Source organism: Coturnix japonica, chromosome 15, assembly GCF_054131305.1.
Source record: "Coturnix japonica strain WE chromosome 15, WE-NBRP24, whole genome shotgun sequence".
Lineage (NCBI taxonomy): Eukaryota > Metazoa > Chordata > Aves > Galliformes > Phasianidae > Coturnix > Coturnix japonica.
Window position 1 is genome coordinate 11342002 of NC_140677.1, and position 20607 is coordinate 11362608.

At 38.6% G+C, this 20607-nt stretch overlaps 1 protein-coding gene across 1 annotated transcript in view; it reads left to right on the top strand.

Moving 5' to 3' along the window:
* Nucleotides 1-20607, top strand: part of ARHGEF3 (Rho guanine nucleotide exchange factor 3) — a 92602-nt gene that overhangs the window by 14805 nt on the left and 57190 nt on the right. The window contains exon 3 of the mRNA XM_015875027.3: nt 12953-13019. Coding sequence (XP_015730513.1) covers nt 12953-13019 — 67 coding nt within the window. The remainder of the gene's footprint in view (nt 1-12952; nt 13020-20607) is intronic.

The window sequence follows — 20607 nt, forward strand, 5'->3', positions numbered from 1 at the left end:
ATGCAATTTTATGGGGATATAGTTAAGGTTGTTGTTTGCAGGTAATATTTAGTGTTTTTTATCTTTGCGGAGGCTTTATTTGTTCTCTTCTGGTGAATGATGATCACCAGATTCCTGAAGAAAACTACCATTTGCATTACGTATGTGTGGTTCTTTTGTTTCTAGGTCATGCTTTAAATTGTGTCTGCTTTTATATCTCTTGAAACATTTGCTACAGGGTCAATTATGATTGTGTTATATTTTCATTGCTATGTCACTCTTCTTTTTATAGCTGCTTGCTTTAGGAGCTAGAGCAAACATTTCTGAAACCCATGTTGGTTCTAAATCAATGTCAAGTAAAAGGTAACTAGTAAAAAGTAAAAGGTAGCCATCTTTGGTATTTTGTTTATTAATGTGTATTAGTGAGTGGACTAATGTCATAGCTTTTATACTCTGACAAAGAAGTAAATGGAATGTTCACAAACAGTGCACCAAGAGACTGAAACGTAGCAAGTAGTTAGAGATGAAGAACGTTGCAAAACTATAACTTTGATTACTTAGATTTAAGGAAGGACTAAAAAAGAATAATCAGCCCTCTGGTTTCTTCCTCGTGCCTTACAGATGGGGCATGTTGGTAAAATCTAGAAGAAAATATTTAATGTAAAAGTTGCCTTGGGGTTTCAATATTAGGCACTTTTTTGGTTGGTACAGTAATCTCTTAACTGAGAAGCTGAGTCTGTATGGGTTTAACTAAAGGACCTGGGTGTCTCATTCTGGCATGCTATGAGTTTTTCTTTTTCCTTTCTGGATGAGAAGAATGTGAGCCCACGGGTGATAAATAACACACAGACATGGTGATTAGACTTGGATTGCCGGTGTAAATAACTGATAAACATCATTGTTGAAGGAGGCTTCAGCATCCCTGAGCAATGTTTTGGTCACTTGCAATCTGAAGTTGTGGCTGTAGCAGATGAGAACACTTTCAGTGCAGTCTTGCAAACATAAATTAATTAGCGTAGTTTATACCAAAGGTGAAATTTGCCATCAGCCTTGATTTTTCTTTTGTGGCTATCAAAGCTCATGTCACTCAGATACACCTGCTATGTTTTTTTTTTCCTCTCTAATACCACCTGAAAAACCACAATAATTGCAGAAATAGTAGCAATTTGCCTTTGCACCATGTGTGGGTTTTTCATTATCAGTGTTCCACAAAATTGTCCCCTAAACCCATCCCTGTGTGCTTTAACATGCCACCATATCCAATTCATGTGTGATGTATGTTGTAGGAAAAGTGCTCGTTTTTAAAGATCTTGCTCAGGTGGATGCAGTCCGTCAATACTGTTGGTAATATTACGTTTGAGCTAATGGAGGAATGAGGCAATGTTTTCCTGGCTCTGAGGGGCTGCAGGATATGATACAAAACAGATGGCACTGGTGGTACTTGTGGAAGACCTCATCAGACATGTATGAAGTTGATGGTTCTGCAGTCTGCCTCTGCTGCTGATCTGCCCCATCTCAATTAACTGCTATTCATACTTCAGAAATAATTAGCCCTCTGTGGACCTTCACTCACTGTGAGCAGTTACTTAACGCTTTCTTCAGCTAGGTGTGCCAGCGTGTTTCAGAACACACCATTTCTCCATTAATTAGGTGATGTTTTCCAGGCTTTTGTAGTGATTGTGTATCCCACAAGTTATACCTAAATTACCTTTTTGATCATGGGGATTTTCTGTCATTTTTTAATGGAGGACAAAAGCTCGTATTTGATTGAGGTTTCTACATATCACACGTAGAATAGCATGAATTACACCTGTTTTGAAGCAGCTGGGTTCTGAGTGGGCGCGCAGTGCACATGTCAATAGAGTGTCAGTATCTGTGATGTGTTTTAAAATGTAAAAGGAAAATCCCTGTGATCCACTACTGCTAACAGTCTGTTTTCTGTCACTTACTATGCTTCTCTCTTAGACCTTCTTGTCCTTGTTCATGATTTCCTTTTGTCTGAGAATCCACTCACTGTTCACGTAAGCAGTCTCTATTAGTTTATATACTTGTTCGACATGGAGTATGGTAGAGCATCTGCATTAATAAGGCAACCATTTTTTTTGAGTGATGATACATTTTTAGTTTGCTCTCTGACTGTAGAGGGAGCTGGTGATAAAGTCTGCAACCAAAACACGCTGTGTTTCTATGGTAACATCTGAACACTGCAGTGTTAAGAAACAAAAGATTAGAAACAAAAGAGATATTTTAACTTAATCTTGCATTTTTGTGGGATGAGTGAAGGCTGGAGGATATGAGTTGGTTAAATAGGCTGGATTTTCCTATGGATCCTGAACATTTCTAGAGATAAGTGCTGTAAGAGAGGATCATATGAGTATATCTCTTTCAAACCAGATACCTTTGGTCATCTGCAAATCTTTTATATTCAAAACATAGCTTTGCTGTTGTAAAGAGTCATTGTATTGCCCTGAAACTACACAAGGAGAGCCCCAGCTACATCTATAGATTTGTTTCCTCTGATGTGGGAAAGAGGACACAGGACTAGCCGTGATAGTTCACATTAATGTGAATTGTGAACAGAGGCTTAAGAGTAATGCATGAATAAAATGTTGAGAGGTATTGAACACCTGCAGATGTTTCAGAATATCCACTAGTACTTTTTAGATGTGTATCTGTAAATGCGTGCTCACGCAGCCACGTATGGATGTAGGCTTTCAAATTGGATTTCAATGAGGATTTCATTTGTAAATGGAAGGGTTGCACGGGATAATCTGTGATAGGAAGGTGACTGTGTTACAGTTTTCTGTTTTGCACAGCAGGGGGCTGCATGAACCAACAGCACATGAAGAGATGTCTGTTGCTTTGTCAGTGGGGACCACGAGTGAATCATATCTTAGTTTCATTTCAGGCTTAGCCAGACTTCTTTCATTTACTGATATTTGTCCATTGGTTTGGAGGTCTTAATAATGTTACACTGCTTGATTTCATGGTAGCTTTTTATGGTACCTATCTCAAGATATTCTTCATTTCCACTTTGAAGTTTGTTTCTGTGCAGTTTTGCTCACAGTGTGTATATAAGCTGTGCATGTAAGGCTGGGCTCTTTGACTTGCTGTGTCCTTCTGGTCTGTGTTTGTGCTACACATAATTTTCTCCTGACAACCTGAGGATGTATAGTAGAGCACTACTATTACATCTTATTTCTGTTTTACAGCTCCCAAGTAGCCTATTTACAACAAGACAACTCTGTGCACCGTGCTTCACAAAACTGCATGCAGTAGGTTTCTTGTCATAGACAGAATAGTTCTCATTCATAGACAAAGAGGAATGGTTTGAGACTAAAAGAGGGGAGATTTAGCTTAGATACCAGGGGAGAGTGGTGAGGTGCTGGCACAGCTGTCCAGAGAGCTGTGGGCACCCCATCCATGGAAGTGCTCAAGGCCAGGCTGCATAGGGCCTGGGGCAGCCAGCCAGCCCATGGCAGGGGGTGGGGATGGGTGGGCTGTAAGGTATTTTCCAACCCAACCATTCTATGGCTCTGTGGTATTCCTCTGCTAATGTGGTAGCTTCATACTAATGAAGAAGCTGTCCCTGCCTCTCTGAAGGCCAATGTCCTCAAATGTTCTTGTTCTTTGATTTTTATTTTTTTTTAAATTTATTTTTCGCTAGTGACCAGAACCCGCATGATGTAGTCTGTTTTATTTTCCCTTTCAACATTCCTGCTTTGGACTTTAAATCTCTGGTGTGTGTATTTAAAGGAAGTGAATTTGTGTTATCAAGCTCTATCAAAGACCTTGAGTGTTACTTCCTTGTCCATTTCAACTTGAGCTATTTTAGTGATCCAAGAAGTGCTTTTTGCTCTGCATGTAGTCTGTGTCTGTATCTTCTGCCAAGGTACTGGTAGTCCCAGAAAACATTTCATTCATCATCAGTTAACAGTTGGTGTAGGATTTAGCAACTGCTAAGTGAACGGATGAGGACAGTAGTCTGGTGAGATGACAAGCTGTTTTTCCCCTGAGAAAGCTGCTAACTCTCTTTCTCAGCCTGATCTAGCAATTTAGAAATTGATCAGATAAACAAAGCTCATGTTGTACAGAGCTAAACTGAGATCGCTGTAGGTGCTCATTGTCTTGCTTTGTTACAGAAGTCATGAAATGGAGAATTTTAACAAAACATGTTAATTTTCTTTGTTGCCAATGTTAACTTGCGTAGGAAGGCAAGCTCACTTATTTAATGTACCTCTGTTTGAAAGTCTAGCGTCTAGAATTTCAGGTTATTTACATAGTGACTGGCACACTTTGAGACTGCTGTAAGAGTGGAAAGGATTGGTCAGGTTTCCATCCAAAGATGATTTGAAAATACTGTAATGTTTCTCTTCTACGTTTTTGTTTTCACAATAGTCAAATTTAGAATGAGCTTCTTAAAGCTCTTTGCTTTCTTACTCCCAAGTAACCTCCACAAGGCGTTTGGGTAATGCCCTCAGTACCATGCTTTAACTTTTGGCTGGTGCTGAAGTGGTCAAGCACTTCCTCTTAATGATCTGTGTGGGTTCCTTCCAGCTGAACTTTTCTATTCTGTATCGTGTATCCTCCATCCATATCAGAAACAGTATTAGTACATTACTTTTGCTTTAGGTTTAATGCTTAATATTTTTCACTTAATAGTAATTTAGAACTTTTCTCTCTTGAGAAGAGCCCTGTGACTTTGTGAACTCGGAAAAAATTATTGCACTTTTTAATTGATCTTTCTCAGTAGGACTTAAGAGGGAGTAGGAGTTGGAAGATGTGAAACCAGTTACTGTGCTTTTCAAAGTACCTAGGAAAGTCAGATTTGCAGGAAGGGGTACAGGTGTGGTTTAAAGAACGCATTGTTTCCGCAGGAAATGGTACATGACTGTGCTGTCTGGGTCTTGCTCATAACTTTACTAATTACAGTCCATTTAAAAAGTTTAAAAAAATATAAGGCATAAAAAGGTTAAACTTAAGTTTTATTGTAATTGTGTATGGATAGAGGTGAGACAAATGAACATGGTCTCTTCAAGAAAGGCTGCCAGAGCTCTTGGCCGTTTTGTATTCTCTCGGCAGGAGACTAACGGTATGCGTGTTGTTCTGAACTAACTGCAGCCTTTGCATGGCAAGGGCCTCACAGGGGTGACAAAAGATATGGCATGCTCAGAGGTGTGGGGTGGAGCACAGGGCCTGCTTCCACAGGAAACTGGTTGTCATCTTCTCTGTCCCTTGCAAAGTCTCTTTGAGTGTGTGCATGTGGCTGTGAGGTGGTGTCTGCTTGCAGAAAGGCGATACCTCCACTGTTATCATCTGTGCTCAGAGCTTTATCTGTTCTTTATGGTCCAACTCAGGCCATGCAATCAGGTGCTATGCATAGAGTGGGGCCTGCTGCTTTGCTCGATTTCATTACCATATTCCCCTCTTAGGAAGGAGAGAGTAGTTTCTTAGCATTTATCCTTCACAAAGAGCTTTGGATTTGTGAGGCTATCATTGCTGCACCACTTATCCCAATGGACTTATTCATCATATCACTCTGTACCTACTCTGTTGTGGTTTGCAGTTGCCAAGACAGGAAGATCTGAATGTAGAGATATCAGACAGATGACATTGTTGAGGAATCTTGCAGTATCAGTCAACTGTATAATGCAAAGGATTGCTGTATTTGGAGGTGGGGAGAGTACTGGATGAAGCTGATATTTCTGTATCGGTTTTTGCTTTGTTTGGAAAATTGCTGTGCAGAGACTTGTTAATTCCTACAGCAAAAATAATCTTAAAAGTAATGGAAAAGAAGCATTGGACACTGAGTATTGGCAATAATTTTCCCTTGGACATGTGTAGAAGTGATGTTTCTTTCAAGATTTCTCTGCTTGCAGCCTTCAGACGTTGCTGCCTTTTGACCCTTAAGTACTTCATTGCATTTATTTTGTGAGGAATTTTAAACCCATAACCTGGAGCCATAGGCTTGAAGCTGTCAATTGACTTGGTCTTCTGTCTATAACAATGTACAGTAATTAATTTGAAACAGATCCTGGGAGCGCACCCCAAATGACAGTTAATTCTTGACCTTGCTGCCCAGACATTGTACTTCAGTCAGAGACTGCAGATGAAAAGCTACTAAGTCCTTGTATTAATTATGAGATTTGTTATCAGTTACCTTTAATAAGATCAAAAAAGAAGGCTATAGGCAGCCTTGCTTATGGATGTGCACAGACAACATTTTCTTGAAAGGAATGAGAAAATGTCCTTCATTGGCAAATCAATCACAGGTTTACTTTGCAGCATAATCCAATTTCCTGCCTGATACACTATTTTCATTTCACATATTAGTTCCTGTTTTTGTAGGAATTTAATTAATTTGGATGGTAAAAGTAGGTATATTTGTCCATATAGATGTTGATGCAGTTACATTCATACATGTGAGCGTGCGTATAATGAAAAATTAAAAATGGGTCTAAACCTCTCCATCACATAAAAGGCCCTTTAATGTATACATGTTGATCTGGACAAAACAGAAGATATGCTCTTTCAATGTAATTACTGATAGTAATACTAATTATGAATTACATGGGCATGTATTTCTAACAAGATTATCGAAATTTCCTTCATGGTCTTATAAGGTAGTGATGGAGCTGAAATTACTGCCTTGCAGCTGTTGTATTTATATACTAACAACAAGAAAATAACTTCACTGAGTAAGACAAAATGCACGCAGAGCTCCAAGAGTATATGGTGACAAGGGAGATTTATGGAGTTTCAACAAGCAGTGGAAACTGTTCAGTAGTAAATAGGACTCTGCTTAAAAGATCTATAAATTCAATGGAACCTGAATAAGAAAAAGATCATTTTGTTAAATATGAGGAGAAAGAAGTGTTCTAAGCCCAGGTGCTGAGAGTTGGTCGGTTGTACAGATACTTAGGTAGCTTAACAGACAGAATTAATGTAACATGTTACATGGTGTAATTGTACTGTTTTTGGCGAATGGCTACTTCACACTGAAGCCAAACTATGGTCAATGTTTCATGCCCTTGGAAAGGTTAGTTTATTATCTCCAGCAGTGACGTGTGTTACAGTCTCAAGATGAGATAATCAGGTCTGTCTTTGCAAGGAAATTACTGGAGTGGTTCTTGTCACTCGTTTTAAAACACTTCTTCATGAAACAGTAATCTTTCTCAGTAAAACAACCATCTGAAAGTCACAGCCGGTATCTTTCAGTTGCTCTCAGTAATTGACGGCACTTAATAAAAGCAGGTTTCCTCCCTTGACTAACTGGCTTCATGCCGTGTCTGTGAGAGACGGGCATGAAGGCAGACCATCATACGGGTGCTTGTTGGGACTCAACACAGACAAACCTCTAAGCTGACTACAGGCTTAAAAGCATAACAGCTTGATTTGACATTCTTTTTGGAAATAGATTTCTGGGGGTCATTTCTAGTTGAAATACAAGCTACTGTGCAGAAAACAAAGGTGCAGACGGGAGCATAAGTGAATAGAGTTCTACAGTCTTGTATTGAATTGCCTTGCATCCGAATGTTGTTTTAAATAGCAGTGCCCTCTGTTTTCATTCCTCTGATCTCTCTAACTGCATGTTAGTGAACTGCAGCTTTGCAGGAGTTCATGTTTACCTTCAGAAGGAGAGCCAGATGGTAGGAATCCAAACAATAAGGGTTTTCCATTCTAGTTTGTTATCAAGAATGTGGTGTGATAGCACTTGGATGATTGTTTTGAGGATGTTAGTAGCTTCTGTGTAGGCTAGTAGGGAAAATGCTGTTTACAGACTGCTGAGAATTCTTTGTCTGCGTTCTTTTGGAAAATATTTTTGTTTCTATCTAACCAGTAAGTGCCCAACCTTGCTAAATTAAGTGGATTTCACAACATCTGGTACTTGATGAGAACTTTCTTCTGTTTTGAAAACAAGATAGAATAGACTTCTATTTCCTTGAACATGAACGTTGTGAGTTTGTGCCTGGAGGGCTGATTTTTCTGGCGTTCTCACCCTGGGGGCCATTCAGGCATTACCACCTGAGATTTTCTTTCCCATGGACTGGAGGATCTTATCTACGCGGCTGGGTGGAGATGAGCAAACATTTCTTTTTCATGACTTGTTCTCTTTGTCAAGAGCTCAGCGTGTATCTGTGATACAGTGGTGGGATGGTGTTATGTCTAAAAAATTATTAAATGTGTTATTGTCATTTCTTCTTCCAGCTATTATTGAAATACTGTAGGAATAATTCAGGCTGCTCATTCAAAGCCAGGCAGTGAGTAATCCTTCTGATCTTACGTTTTACAATATTCATGAAACAGTGATATTTTCTTAAAGAAATACAAGACAGGTTGCCCTTCTTGTCCCCGGTATTAACACAGCTATACTGTGTCAAAAAGCCAAAACACCTGTGTCCTTCTGCTGGCTGGTAGCCAGAGCCTGCTTCTATTTCAGCTGTGAGCAGAATTCATGTATGTCAAGGGGATGATTCCGTACTGGTGTATCTCAAATGTAATTTATTGTGTTAATCTCCAGTAAAGAATGAATGAATGGTGTTAGCAGCTTGATATCTAGCTTGTGCTTCTTTAGAAGATGAAATACTAGATCATTAGGAATCTGATTTTTAGATCAAAATATCGAACTCAGTTATCTGATTTTTTATTTTTTATTTTTTTTCTTCATTATATCAGTCTTAATCTTGACAGGAAATACAAATAAATGCAGAAATGGGAATGTCATGTAGCTTCTCTGGGTTTTAGTAGTGATGGAACATTTTGCAGTGCTGTGCATTGATTTGTTGTACAAACAAACATGTTCTGAGGAAAGCATGGGAAAAGAGTAGGTGTGGGACAGCTCACTGGTACCTGCTTTAGTGATGCAGGCTTTCATTTGTGTATGCCCAGATTCACTGGGGCTGTTTTTCTTTCTTAATGCTTATGACACTCAGCTCATGATAGCAGGAGAGTAGAGGATTGTCAGCATTCAGAAAGTCAGCACTGCTACTGGAAATCTTTAATCTACTTTTTTCCTCAGTGGATATTTTTTTTTCTCTGAAGATAGTAACTTCCAATTTTGTTTATCTAAGGGGATAGTTGTTTCCAGTTATCTGGCAGTCGGTTGTATGCAACCTCAAAGAGCTCATGTCTGCAGAATCAATCCTTGATAAATTGAACATAAACCCAGTTATAGTGAGACACTATCTCTAGGAAAAGAATGTGTCATGTAAAATCTTCATAGGAACTTAAAATGTTGCTCAGTCAAATTCTGCTGTATTAGATTTGTTTTTTCCTTTTGGAGAACAAAATAAACTACGTAATTTCATTCTTTTTATTAAGAAGATGAAGCCATGCTTTTTTTTTTTCTTTTTTTTTCTTCTCTGATTTTAAAGTTGGTGCCAAAAGTATTTGAGTTTAATGTTATCTGTAACTTAAAGTATCTGAGAGAATCAAAGCTGTTGTTCAGAGCGTGAAGTGATCTTGCAGATCTTGGGCTTCATCAGGTGAAATGCTTGGGAATCTTTTACAACTCATCACAAATAAACCCTAGTATGTTATAATAAATATGCTTCAGTAAGCAGCGTATTGTTCAGTACTTTCTGTAGGCTGTGCTAATGACAGTAAAAAGAGCAGTTCTGAACAATAGGTATGATTTGTTAGTTAACTGCATTTTGGTGAAGTATCCACAGCTGTTTACAACCTTTATTTTTGCGGTTTGAGAAGAATTTTTACTTAGCACAGTTTCTCTCTAAGTGTTTTGAGCTTTCATTTTTTAGTGGAGTATTCATTTGGATTTGTGAAATGCACTTTTATATCCAAGCAGAGGCAGCAGCTGAGTATCATAAGCACATATTTGGATATTTGTATCTCAAAACTATGTTAGTGCTGTGTGTGTGCAGAGAGGCTGCAGGGTCAAAGAAAGATGCAAGTTATGTGAGCTTAACTCAAGAGATAACACTGATTAATTTCTTTTTCAATAATGTAATAACTTCACAACACTGAGTGGATATTTTTAGTCTTTAGATTCCTTTGTACTTAGTACTTACTGCAGTGATGTCACTAACCTCCAGCACAGCACACGTTGTGCACAAAACACAGTGATTATTCTGGGAGCCAAGATCATGAAGTGTCTGTCTGCAGCTTCCAGTAGAAGTATCTTTGTTCAACTGATAGTTTTATTGTGTCTATTTGTAGTATCTGTGCACGGGAACCTAAAAAACAAATCCTGCATATCTTAAGGGCAAGCGCATTATTTTATGACTTAATTCTTTTCTAACCATTGTCTGGGTTCTGTCCTGTCTGTGACAGGAATAGTTATGGTTCATGCTCAGCTCTGGCGCTGATCTGCTCTGTGAATGTTACTGCTGATGGTGATAGGTGAGAAGAAAGATACTGAAGTGGGGAGTTACCCATCCAGTAAACAGGATATTATTCGAAGTAGTGCACTGTAGAAAAAGGGACTATTTTACGAAGTCTGCAGTTGTCCAGTTGTTTTCCAGTATAGTTCTCACCGATTGTGATAGACAGCTGGGAGGACAGCTCAAAAGAACTTTAAGATAGTGAAGGATCAAACAGGTGCATGAGGTCTTGGTTTTGCTAGAACTGTATTTTATTACTTGAGGTATCTTTGGGAACCAGAAGTTGTGCTTTACCTGACTTTGATTCAAGGGTGTGTTCAACTGAAAAGTGCTGGCTCAGGATGCTGGCCGTGACACGATTGCAATTAGCTGAGGTGGTTTCTAGCCTTGGGAGGGGTGAGACTTCTAGAACAATCTTTCAGTAAGATGAAGAGGTACTTTTGTAGTTTTAAGGTCTTGATAAGCCTAAGATAGGAGATATGAAATGGTTGGGACAGGAAATTAAAGTTGATGCTTTCACTATTCTGCCCATGCTTAGACTTTGAATACCCCAGTGAAGTTTTCTGGGCTACTGTTTGGGGCCCACGGGAGCAACTGTTTCTGACACCCATGTGCCAACCTGTGTTTTGAAAGGCTTCTTTCTGTCAAACCCCATCATGATTCATAGCTTGATTAAAGGCTCTCGCAAGTACAAAACTAATTTTATTGCTTTCTTTTGCTCTTTTCATTTGAAAGTGGGGATCGTTTTTTGGAATGAATTTTGGAATGGAATAGAAAGTAGGGAAGTAACAGTCTGATTAAAAGTATGTAAGTGGAAGTTTTTAAGAAATGATTTAAGGTTTCCTTCAGTGTTAAGAGTCTAACTCAGAAGTCTGATTTCTTCTGTTTAGGAGGAAGCTGTACACCTAGAAAGAAAAGCAGTTAGTGGCAAGTTTTGATACATTCTATAGGTGTCAGGCCAGTAAGTCTGGGAGGACCCACAGTGACAGAAGCATTTTACTAGCTTATTAGTAAAGCACACTTTTTCTTAAAACTGTCTTGTTTCTTGGGCATGTGGGGCTCTTTAGTAATGATATAGCTTTAAAGAGCTTTGAAATAATGATATAGCTTTAAAGAGAAGGGAACCTATAAAAAGCACACAATGTATCTTGGAGAACCTGAGTCTGGTTCTAATCTGAGATCATTTGTGCTTGCTGCTGAACAAAATGGATGCAAAACACTGTTAGAACGATCAATAATCTGTGTAACATCTTGTTGTTGATCACATTCTTTTCTTCTCATAATGTTGTTAGAGTTCCACTGAGGATCTTGGGCTGGAAATTGAATTTCTTAATATTTTAACTTAGAAAGATGTAGTAGAACTTCTCAGCTGGACAGTCATTGTAAAGCTGTGATGTATACTGCAGTGTGCTTGAAATATTGGGGTTGTTTATGGTTGGCTGGCTACTAGAGAGAAACCTGAGAATATTAACGCCAAGGCTGGAGTTGCATTTTAGTTGTTGTGATCATATCTCGTTATTTGCATTATGTTGACATCTAAAAATGTCTACTGTGACCTCAGCTCTATGATGTATCGTAATGTATGTAATATGAAAATGCTCATACATGCAGTATTTTACATCAGAATAGAGAAGACAGAAAACTAAGACAGGGATGATTATTACTGCTCTCCTGACACTGCAGGAGTTGGGGCACAGTGTGTTGAAGTCCCTTGGGTGCTGTGAAGAGTGAAAGCTGCGCCTGGATCTTTCATGTTAGTCTGGTGCTTGAAGTGCAGAAACATCTGTCCTGTTGTTGTTGGATGGAGAGAAGGTTTGACAGGCAGCCATTTAATTTGTTGCTTTTTAACCAGGTGTCTGTATTCCTGTAATCTACATAATTGCATGGTTTGAATTGCAGAGTGCTCTGCACTTAAGCCTTGCCACCAAACTGTGCGTTGGTTTGGTCAGCTCCAGCAGGTCAGCCAAGCTTTGATCTGACTCCATGTGTAAAGTCTCAGCAATGTTTGCCTACCTTAGCAGAATCATTTGAGATCTTAATTCAGGATCTTAATGGGTAAAAAGCAGTCATTAAGAGTGAAGTGGATAATATTATGGTTACTTTTCAGAAATAATTGTACAGTGATAATTATAGGGTAGGAAGACGTTTTTGAATGAGTAAAACCCTGAAGTCAGCTCCTCTAGTTGTTTGCATCACATGCAGCTATGGGTAGCTTGCTTTGCTTGGTGCTTGGCAAAGCCTTACTCTTGGGGCCCTTTGGTGGCTGCCCAGCAGAGCTGTATGTGCATGGCCTGCGTCACCTGGCACGACTGCTGCTTCAGCAGCACACAGGGTCAGGGCTGTCTCTGCTTGTTGGAAATCAGAGTGATGCAAAGTTCTTGCCAGACATCAAGCCGGTGTGTCTCTGAAGGCTTGTAAGGCTGCCATGTCCCTTAGCTCTCCATCTAAATTGAAATGTTTGTCTGAACTGAAGAGAGAAGCCTGTCAGGAATACGGCCAAGGAAATCTAAGGTGTCTTAGTAGTTGGAGTCTGTGTTTTTCTTTTCTCCTCTGTTGTTGCTCCATTTTTGATGTAGAAAACATGACAGCTAAAAATATAATTGGTAAATTGTTTTCCTTGTTTTGTTCTGCAGGCCAAAACAACAGCAACAGAACAATTTTTCCTTGTTTCCTTCTACTAAAGGCTGGAATTTCAGAGGGGTAAGTTTGATGTTATTTTAATATCTTTTTCCTGCTTCATCCTATTGCTGTGTGACTTTGTGGTTAACGTATGGTCTATGAGTGCTGAAATCATGGCAGAACAGCAGAATAAACCCAGATTTTGCTGATGCGATTGGCTGACTTACTAGGAAGAATCCAGGAGACAATTTAGTGTAACCATTTTAACAGTGTGATTTTAAAATGTGAAGTAAAATTGATTTGTTTTTGTGTTTGAGAATTATTCAGCAGGGCTGAAGTGACATACACTATTTTCTAACTATTAAAAAGATTTTTTTTACATACTATTAATGTAGGTGCTCGTAGAGTTACTGGAAACTTAAACATCTGATTTTTGCAAAAGTACAGGTGCTACCAAAAATTACCTGGATTTTTTACAAGGTTAGAGGGAGTAGCTTTTATTTCTGATGTGTTGGTTGGCTGAGCAAGGCCATCTGCACACATGTGCACCCTCACAGCAGGAGAATGAAAAGATGTGTGAAAAAGCAAAGCAAATGAAACTGAGAACTTCAATTTTTTTCTTTTTTTTTAGCAGTATCAGACAGTTTTTTTCCGTGTCTGTTTCAGGTTTGAGGTGTACTGCTGACACAGGTCAGTTCTTTCCAAGTGGTGTTCAAATGGCAAGAGGGTTTGCCACGTGTGTAAGTGCTGTAGACTGGGATATAGTCTAGGAGTCACTGCGTGTTGCCTCTGAAGAGTAGCGTTTCTGTAATCTTTAAGTCAAAACAAGGGCTCTTCTGCTTTGGAAAATTCATTTTTTATAATAATAAATTACCACTACCTGTAATGAGAATTGACTTGCACTGAACCTAAAATTTCTATTGAGAAGAGCATAGAAATGTGCTTGCTTTGAGCTTCTTCAACAAAGCATTTAAGTAAGATGATGTTATTGAAATGTGTTGTTGAAAGAATAAATGACATTTATAGATGTACTGATCTGTGGTGGTTGTGATATCATAAGGGTTGCTGAAACTAGTAATATTTTTCACTTTACCTGATGCTGTCTTTGTGCTCTAATTTGGTACTTTTAAGTAGAGCACCCAGTATTGCTTGTTGTGAAACAGGTCTTCAAACTGCTTCCTTTGTGTATAGAAATAAGGATGTTAGGGAGTTGTCTTCCTTGCTATTTTTAAGTAGATTTATGGGACACTAACACAGACCTCCAGTTCCATAGCTCTAATATTTTAGAAAATGTTTGGTAATTGGCAGTTGAATTATCCAGAATGAAGTACTGCATCTGTAGCAGTTGCTCACGGGATCTGTTCAGATGCTGAAGCTGAGGCAGCTGAGCTCTGGACCAGAGAGCTCAGTCTCTGCTGACTTCTGCAGTGTGTCAGCATCAGCTTTGTTTTGATGGGTGGAAAAAGTGTGGTATAGAAAATGCATTGAGCAAACTTCAGGTCACAAAGGTTTTGGTATGGATGATTAACGATAAAAGATCGGCTTTGATATCTTCTCCTAAGCAAGTACAAAACCTTATTGGGTAAATGAACTATGGTAATATTGACAGTGGATCAGTGCCATTCTTGAGTGAAACAAACAAAACTGCTGAGATGACTTATTCACAGCCATGCTTTTTAAAAACATCTGTTCTGTTTCTAAACTGTTACTAAACTGTAATGTGAGATCATTTCAACAGCCACAAACAATAAAACAGAAGACAGTTGTTAAGCATAACGTTATGATGTTTTATGAGTTTACCTATCCTCACTTTGCATTTGGATCACTGGTTTTGCATGTCTGTATCTCATGCTGATCAAGTGGGCTTGTTAAAGCATCAGCGAGCCAACACCAACGTAAACCTCAAAGAAAGATAAGAGGCCCAGATGCTTAACTCTAACCTAGGGGAAACTCCTCTGCACTTCTGTCTTCCTCTCTGTGCTTAAACGTATTCATTTTCCATTTTGAGGTGTTCTTTTAATCTCATGGCTTGATTTCCTCCATGGGAATTTCCATATCAAGGTGATACCATTTATGTTTCTGTCAATGCTGTTTTAGATAATGGTAGCAATTATTTCCAGAAGGTTAAGCAGTGTTCTATGAGATAGTGAGCTGGTTTTTTGTTTTTTTTTTTCTTAAGAAGAGTATGACAAAATTCTTGTGTTGATGTGATTTAGGCTTAAATGTATTAAGCAATGCAATCTCTCTGGTGTGTGCTTCTCTTGCATATACTCACAATACAACTGATTCAATTTGCTCACTGAAGAGACTGCACAATTGGGTACCCAGCAAACAGCATTTTAGTGAGAAGATATTTATGGAGAGAACAGTGGTTTCAGAGAGGGAGAAACACTGAAACAGTGAAGCTGTGCAGGGAGATAAGAATATCACAAACTCAGCACAGGTGTAATTGGAAAACCAGAATGTAGAAGCTTAGGTGGTGGATGAGGTACTTGGAGTATAAGAGAAATAAGGCAAACGAAGATTTTGGGTGCAGGATTGGAGAGGAAAAAAAGGAGGAAACTGAACTTTGAAAGAGAAACGTGATGGAGAAAGCAGTAAAAGATGTAGTGATAGCGTAGAGAGGGATATGGAGGAAAGCTGGAGTGTGTGAAAGCAGATACACAGGGGTGAAAGCAAAAACAAACAAACCAAAACCAGAAGCATCTTCTATTAGTACAATTGTGCACCTATAGAGGATGTGAGAATTAAAGCTGCTTTTCTTTGTCAGTTATGATACAGCCTTGAGTTATGTGCCTGTGTGCTGTTTTATCCATAATAAGTGTAGTTAAGCTTATTTGTAAGTAATATCTGAATTTATGTAGCCTGAGAATCTCTCCTGAGGAGTCTTAGGTTTTAACTGCTTTGTCTATCTCCCCTCCTGCTACCTCAAAATCACCACTTCTGGTTTTACGAGCAGGATAATTTCCTAGATTGCCTTAATTATGAGTGATGGGCTCATGCTACTAAAAGCCTTGAATTGATTTACTTTTTCCTAATGGTCTACTTAGATGTATTTACAAGAGTGGTCTGTAGCAGCCCTGCTGATATGACTCTTGGGGTGGCTGTGAAGAAACTGCAGTCAGAAGAAAAGCGTTTACCTGGTTAATGAGGAGTGCCAGGCTCAGAGGCATAGCTGAAGAGGATGCTGCTTTTGTCTGTGCTTATCATTGATTTTTCTCTATACTGTTCCACAAACAGCGAGCATCACTTCCTGCATACTTTAAACAGATGTCTGAACCATTATGCTTGTCTCTCTTTTATTTCTCCTACAGTAACTTTAGTGCTAAAAATAAACCAGTAGCAAAATCTAAACCAATATTTTCTACTTGAGACATTTTGAGATGTTTGGTGTGCAGTTGCCTGAAGACTGAGGATTTACTGCTACTGTGTGTCTTCATATTTTTTTGTTTTCTGTTTCCTTTTTGGTTTTGCAAAGGCATCTCATCAAACTGCAGATGTGGTCATCTGGGAGGGAGGCTGATCTAATTTATGAGAAGCTTGACATAAAAAAATGTGCTAATCTTGGTGAAGGTCAGATTTAGGTTTGTAAGTGGTTTCCTTGCTAATTTTGTTTCAGGTATTTGTGTGGGGAGCAAAGATGTATGTCATGCCAAATGGGAAGAATTCCTCACTTTTCATACAGGATTTGCAGAACAGTGTGTGCATTTTGTGCAGGCTGGCAGACTTCATTTCTTCCCTTCAGGGTACATGACTAAACAAGGCACAGGTTGCTAAGAGAATAGTTATTTCTTTTTCCTGGCTTTAGCTTGATGATTAATTATATAAATTACATAATCGTGTACCACTGCAGAAAACACCTTTTGCTTCTTGATTCTGTCTGGTTCTATTTCATTGAGTACCGGTGGATACAGACATTGCTTAAGCAATGAAGTTACCCATAGCAGAGGCTGTTAGTGGGGCTGCAAACTCCTACACTTCAGAGTTTAATTGCCTCAGCACTTTCTCTCCTTTAGTCTTAGCTCAGGATTTCTTTTATCCTGCTTTTCTGGAGGGGCTCTTGTGCTTCTGTCAATGTTCTGGCCAGAATGCCTCTGATATCTGGTATTAGCTGTGTAAGAAGCAATTCTGTAAGTCTTTCTGCATTAGTGTCTTAGAAGATGGATACTATAAACATCACAGCTGCATAAAAGGTTCAGTAGAAGCTGATTTCCTCTGTAGTCTTGCAGTTCATTCTTTGTAGCATTGCAGGGGTCAGGAAACTTTAAACTGTTCACGGCAGCAACATTGGAGACAATGAGAGCATTAGAAATCTCTGTCTGTGATGCACTATTTGTACTTCAGAAGACTACAGCTCATAAATTGGTGCAAGTGTACAGCTTGGATGCTGGGTTTTTTTTACTATTAAGAGAGCTGACTTTGATGTCTTAACCTATGGGCGGAGCTTGAAATATTTTAGTTTATTATTGGTTTTGTTTTTGAGCAAGCCATTGGAGCTGTTGTTGATTAGTCACAGGGCAAATTTTTCTTGGAACCGCAAGGTTTATGTTGGCAAAAAAATAGAGATGCTATCAGAAATTCATTGTGTGGCTTTTGCGTAACTGGATCATAGCAAAGTCCATCTGTAGTTCCAAAACATCACAATTATGGTGTTCTTAATGTATACATTGAATTTAAGTATTTTGAAGGATTTAAGAGCGTATTATTCCAATCTGATGCATGGTTTAATTAGCACAATAATCAAGTTTTATTCATCAAATATGACAGGCATAGTTTTATCTTGTCAGAATGTTTTATTCCAGAAAACATGATTTGTAAATGAGTCCTTAGACCAGTGATAAATGGCTGCATCCTTTTGAAGGACCGGTGGGTTGCGTACATGGCAAGGTTCTCATACAGCAGTGCTGCAGAAATCTTGTGTTGGATATGTGCTGGAGAGATGGGTTGTTTGTAGAGAGGGGTTGTTAACTCTTACTTCCCATCACTGACACATACTGTGCTCAGGCATGGACACTTCACTTACATAAAGTGTACTGTAAAGAAGAGGAAGGACAAAGCATATAATGACCGTGCTTACTGCTGTTTTGTTGTTGTTTTTCAAGTTGTATTTCTATGTGCTTAGATGAAACGAATGGGGCACCCTGCTCTGTAGACTCTGCCAGGTTTCTCATTGTTTGGGATTCAGGTGGAAAAATAACTCTTTCTTTCACATTCTTTCCCAAAGCACACTGAACTATCACTGCTCATACTATCTAGAGAATTCTGTAATGCTTTGGAGTTAGTAGTGTTTTCATCAATTCAGTTCTGTACCTGCCTTATTTAAACTTCAGCAGATTTCACATCAAAGTCATATTTGAGTTAAGTACATTACCTAATCTGTAAAGCTACTTTCAGGTTAATTACATGCTAGTTATATAAAATATACTTGAGATATGTTTTGTGGCAGTAATTTTGGGGCATGCTTATGGAGCACTAAATGTGTTCCTGAAATAAGGAGGATCATAGGCTTTTACACTTATGAGACTTTTCCATTACTTGCACTTTAAAAGGTATGCATTACATTTATTCTGTCTTGGATTCATTCAAATTAATATTTTTAGGTTTTATGATAACAAAAAGTTTCTCTCTTTTCTGGAGAAATTTCGTGTTATATTTTCACAGAATAGATATTTTGTGGAAATACGCTGTATGCAATCACTTTATTAACACTGTAGGACTTTGTTTTATGGATCTCTCTAAGTGTTTTGTAACAAGTTTATTTTTGTTCTGGGTGTGATTTGTTATTTATAGTAGAAGTATTCCGTGTGTGCTATAAACCTGTTGCACCAGCTCTGTTGCACATACAAACAATGCTGAGCTAGAAGCCACGTGTGATAAAGCAGATAGGTCTAGTTGTCGTTCTCTTACATCTAGTTTGATGTTCTGTTATATAGCAGATTTCCTGTCTTTAATCATAGTTTGGGTGTTACCTTGTACTCCTGCTGTCATTTACTGTTCTTTTCTTTGTTCAACAGCAAATGAACTTGACCTGTGCTCAATTTAACTCACACCAAACTCTGCCCACTTCTTTGTATTTGTTTCCCCCCACCCCAGCAGTGACTGCCCTTTGACAACACGTGATGTGAAATCAGTATTTCCTAAACTTTGTTTCAGAAACTTTCACTGTAATGATTGTGATGCTGCTTTCCAACTGAACTTGACAGCATTTTGTCAGAGAAAACAACCTTTTAGAAACAAATTTGAAATATACGTTGGCATATTAATTGTTATGCTGTTTCAGAATAGCAATTTAAATTAGAATAAATATTGGACAGAATGGTTGTGCCAGATGTGATGCATCCAGGAGATCTTGATGCCAACCTGCTTGTTGTTTAACCTAATCATTGTGAAGGTCTGTTGTTTAGTTTCCCAGTTCCGTTAAGTGTAAAAATGGTAACTGATCAGCTACCATTGATACCATACACGATTTTAAAACGTGATACATTGTAAAATCTTCCGGTTTGTCAGCACTTAGTTTTAAACTAAATAAATGGGATGTGCGTTTGTAAATGGTTGCAAAATCATTATCTGCTGAAACAGCTGGGAAATCCTCAGTGCTGCAGTAAAGGTTTTCTTCAGTTATCTGCATCCCCCATGCTGTTCCACAGGTTCTGATATAGGTTGTCAAGTTGTACCTGTGGCAGAAATCTATTCAAAGTCCTCTAAGGAGTGAAGGAGAAGGAAAGTCCAAGGAAGAACAGAAAGAGCTTGTGAGAACTTGAGAGCTGATGGTGGGGAAGGAAGTGTAGTTCCTTCTGATGTTTTCAATTGGAAGAAGCGTTCTGAGTGGGTTTTTTGATACCCACTTCATTGTGTGAAGACTGTTGTTCTTCCTAAGCACTGAAGCGCTTTCATGCTCAGCTTTGCTCTGAGACATCTCAGCATTTGAATGAGTCCTAGTTTATGTATAAAATAAACCTAAGAACAAGACTCTCACTGAAAGTTAATGCTATTTTCTGTGTTCAGAAAGCACTGAGCAGTTCATAAATAAGGCTGTCTTTAAAATCTGTCACTGGCCTGTTAAGAGCAATGTGATAGTGCTCTTCTAATGTCTTGCTACATTAATTCCAGGTGTATGAAGCACTGCATATAGCATGAACCTAATGTGATTTGAGGTAACATTTGAAAACTCTAAAATGCACGTTTCTAAACATTGATTATATTGCCTTTGATTAAAAAAGTATACAATGGTGCGGTCTCTCTATATGGTGCTTAATTGTAAATTTTATTTTTGAGAGTCAACTTTAGCATCCCTTGATCCCATAATGCTCAGTTAGAAAACAGCTTCATTCTGTGCCAAAACTGACTTTGGAAACTTTTGAAATTTCCAAATACTGTTTCAAGTTTCCAGTGATTCACAACCTTAAATATTCTCAGAAAAGTGGTCTAAGTATCAGCTGTGTCTTCTTCATCCAAGGCAGACTGACAGCTTTGTGAAATAGCCTTAAAATGAGGGCGGTTATGGACCCATCCTGGGAAGGTTGGTTTGCACAACATGACTGAAAGGAGAAGATGAGAGACCTTCCATCTTTATCATAAAGAAATACTAATGAAATCATTTTTATTCGGGGCTGCCTCCTTAGAAATTTTTAGGTCTCAGTCTTGGGCAATGCTCTGTTATGTAGGAGTG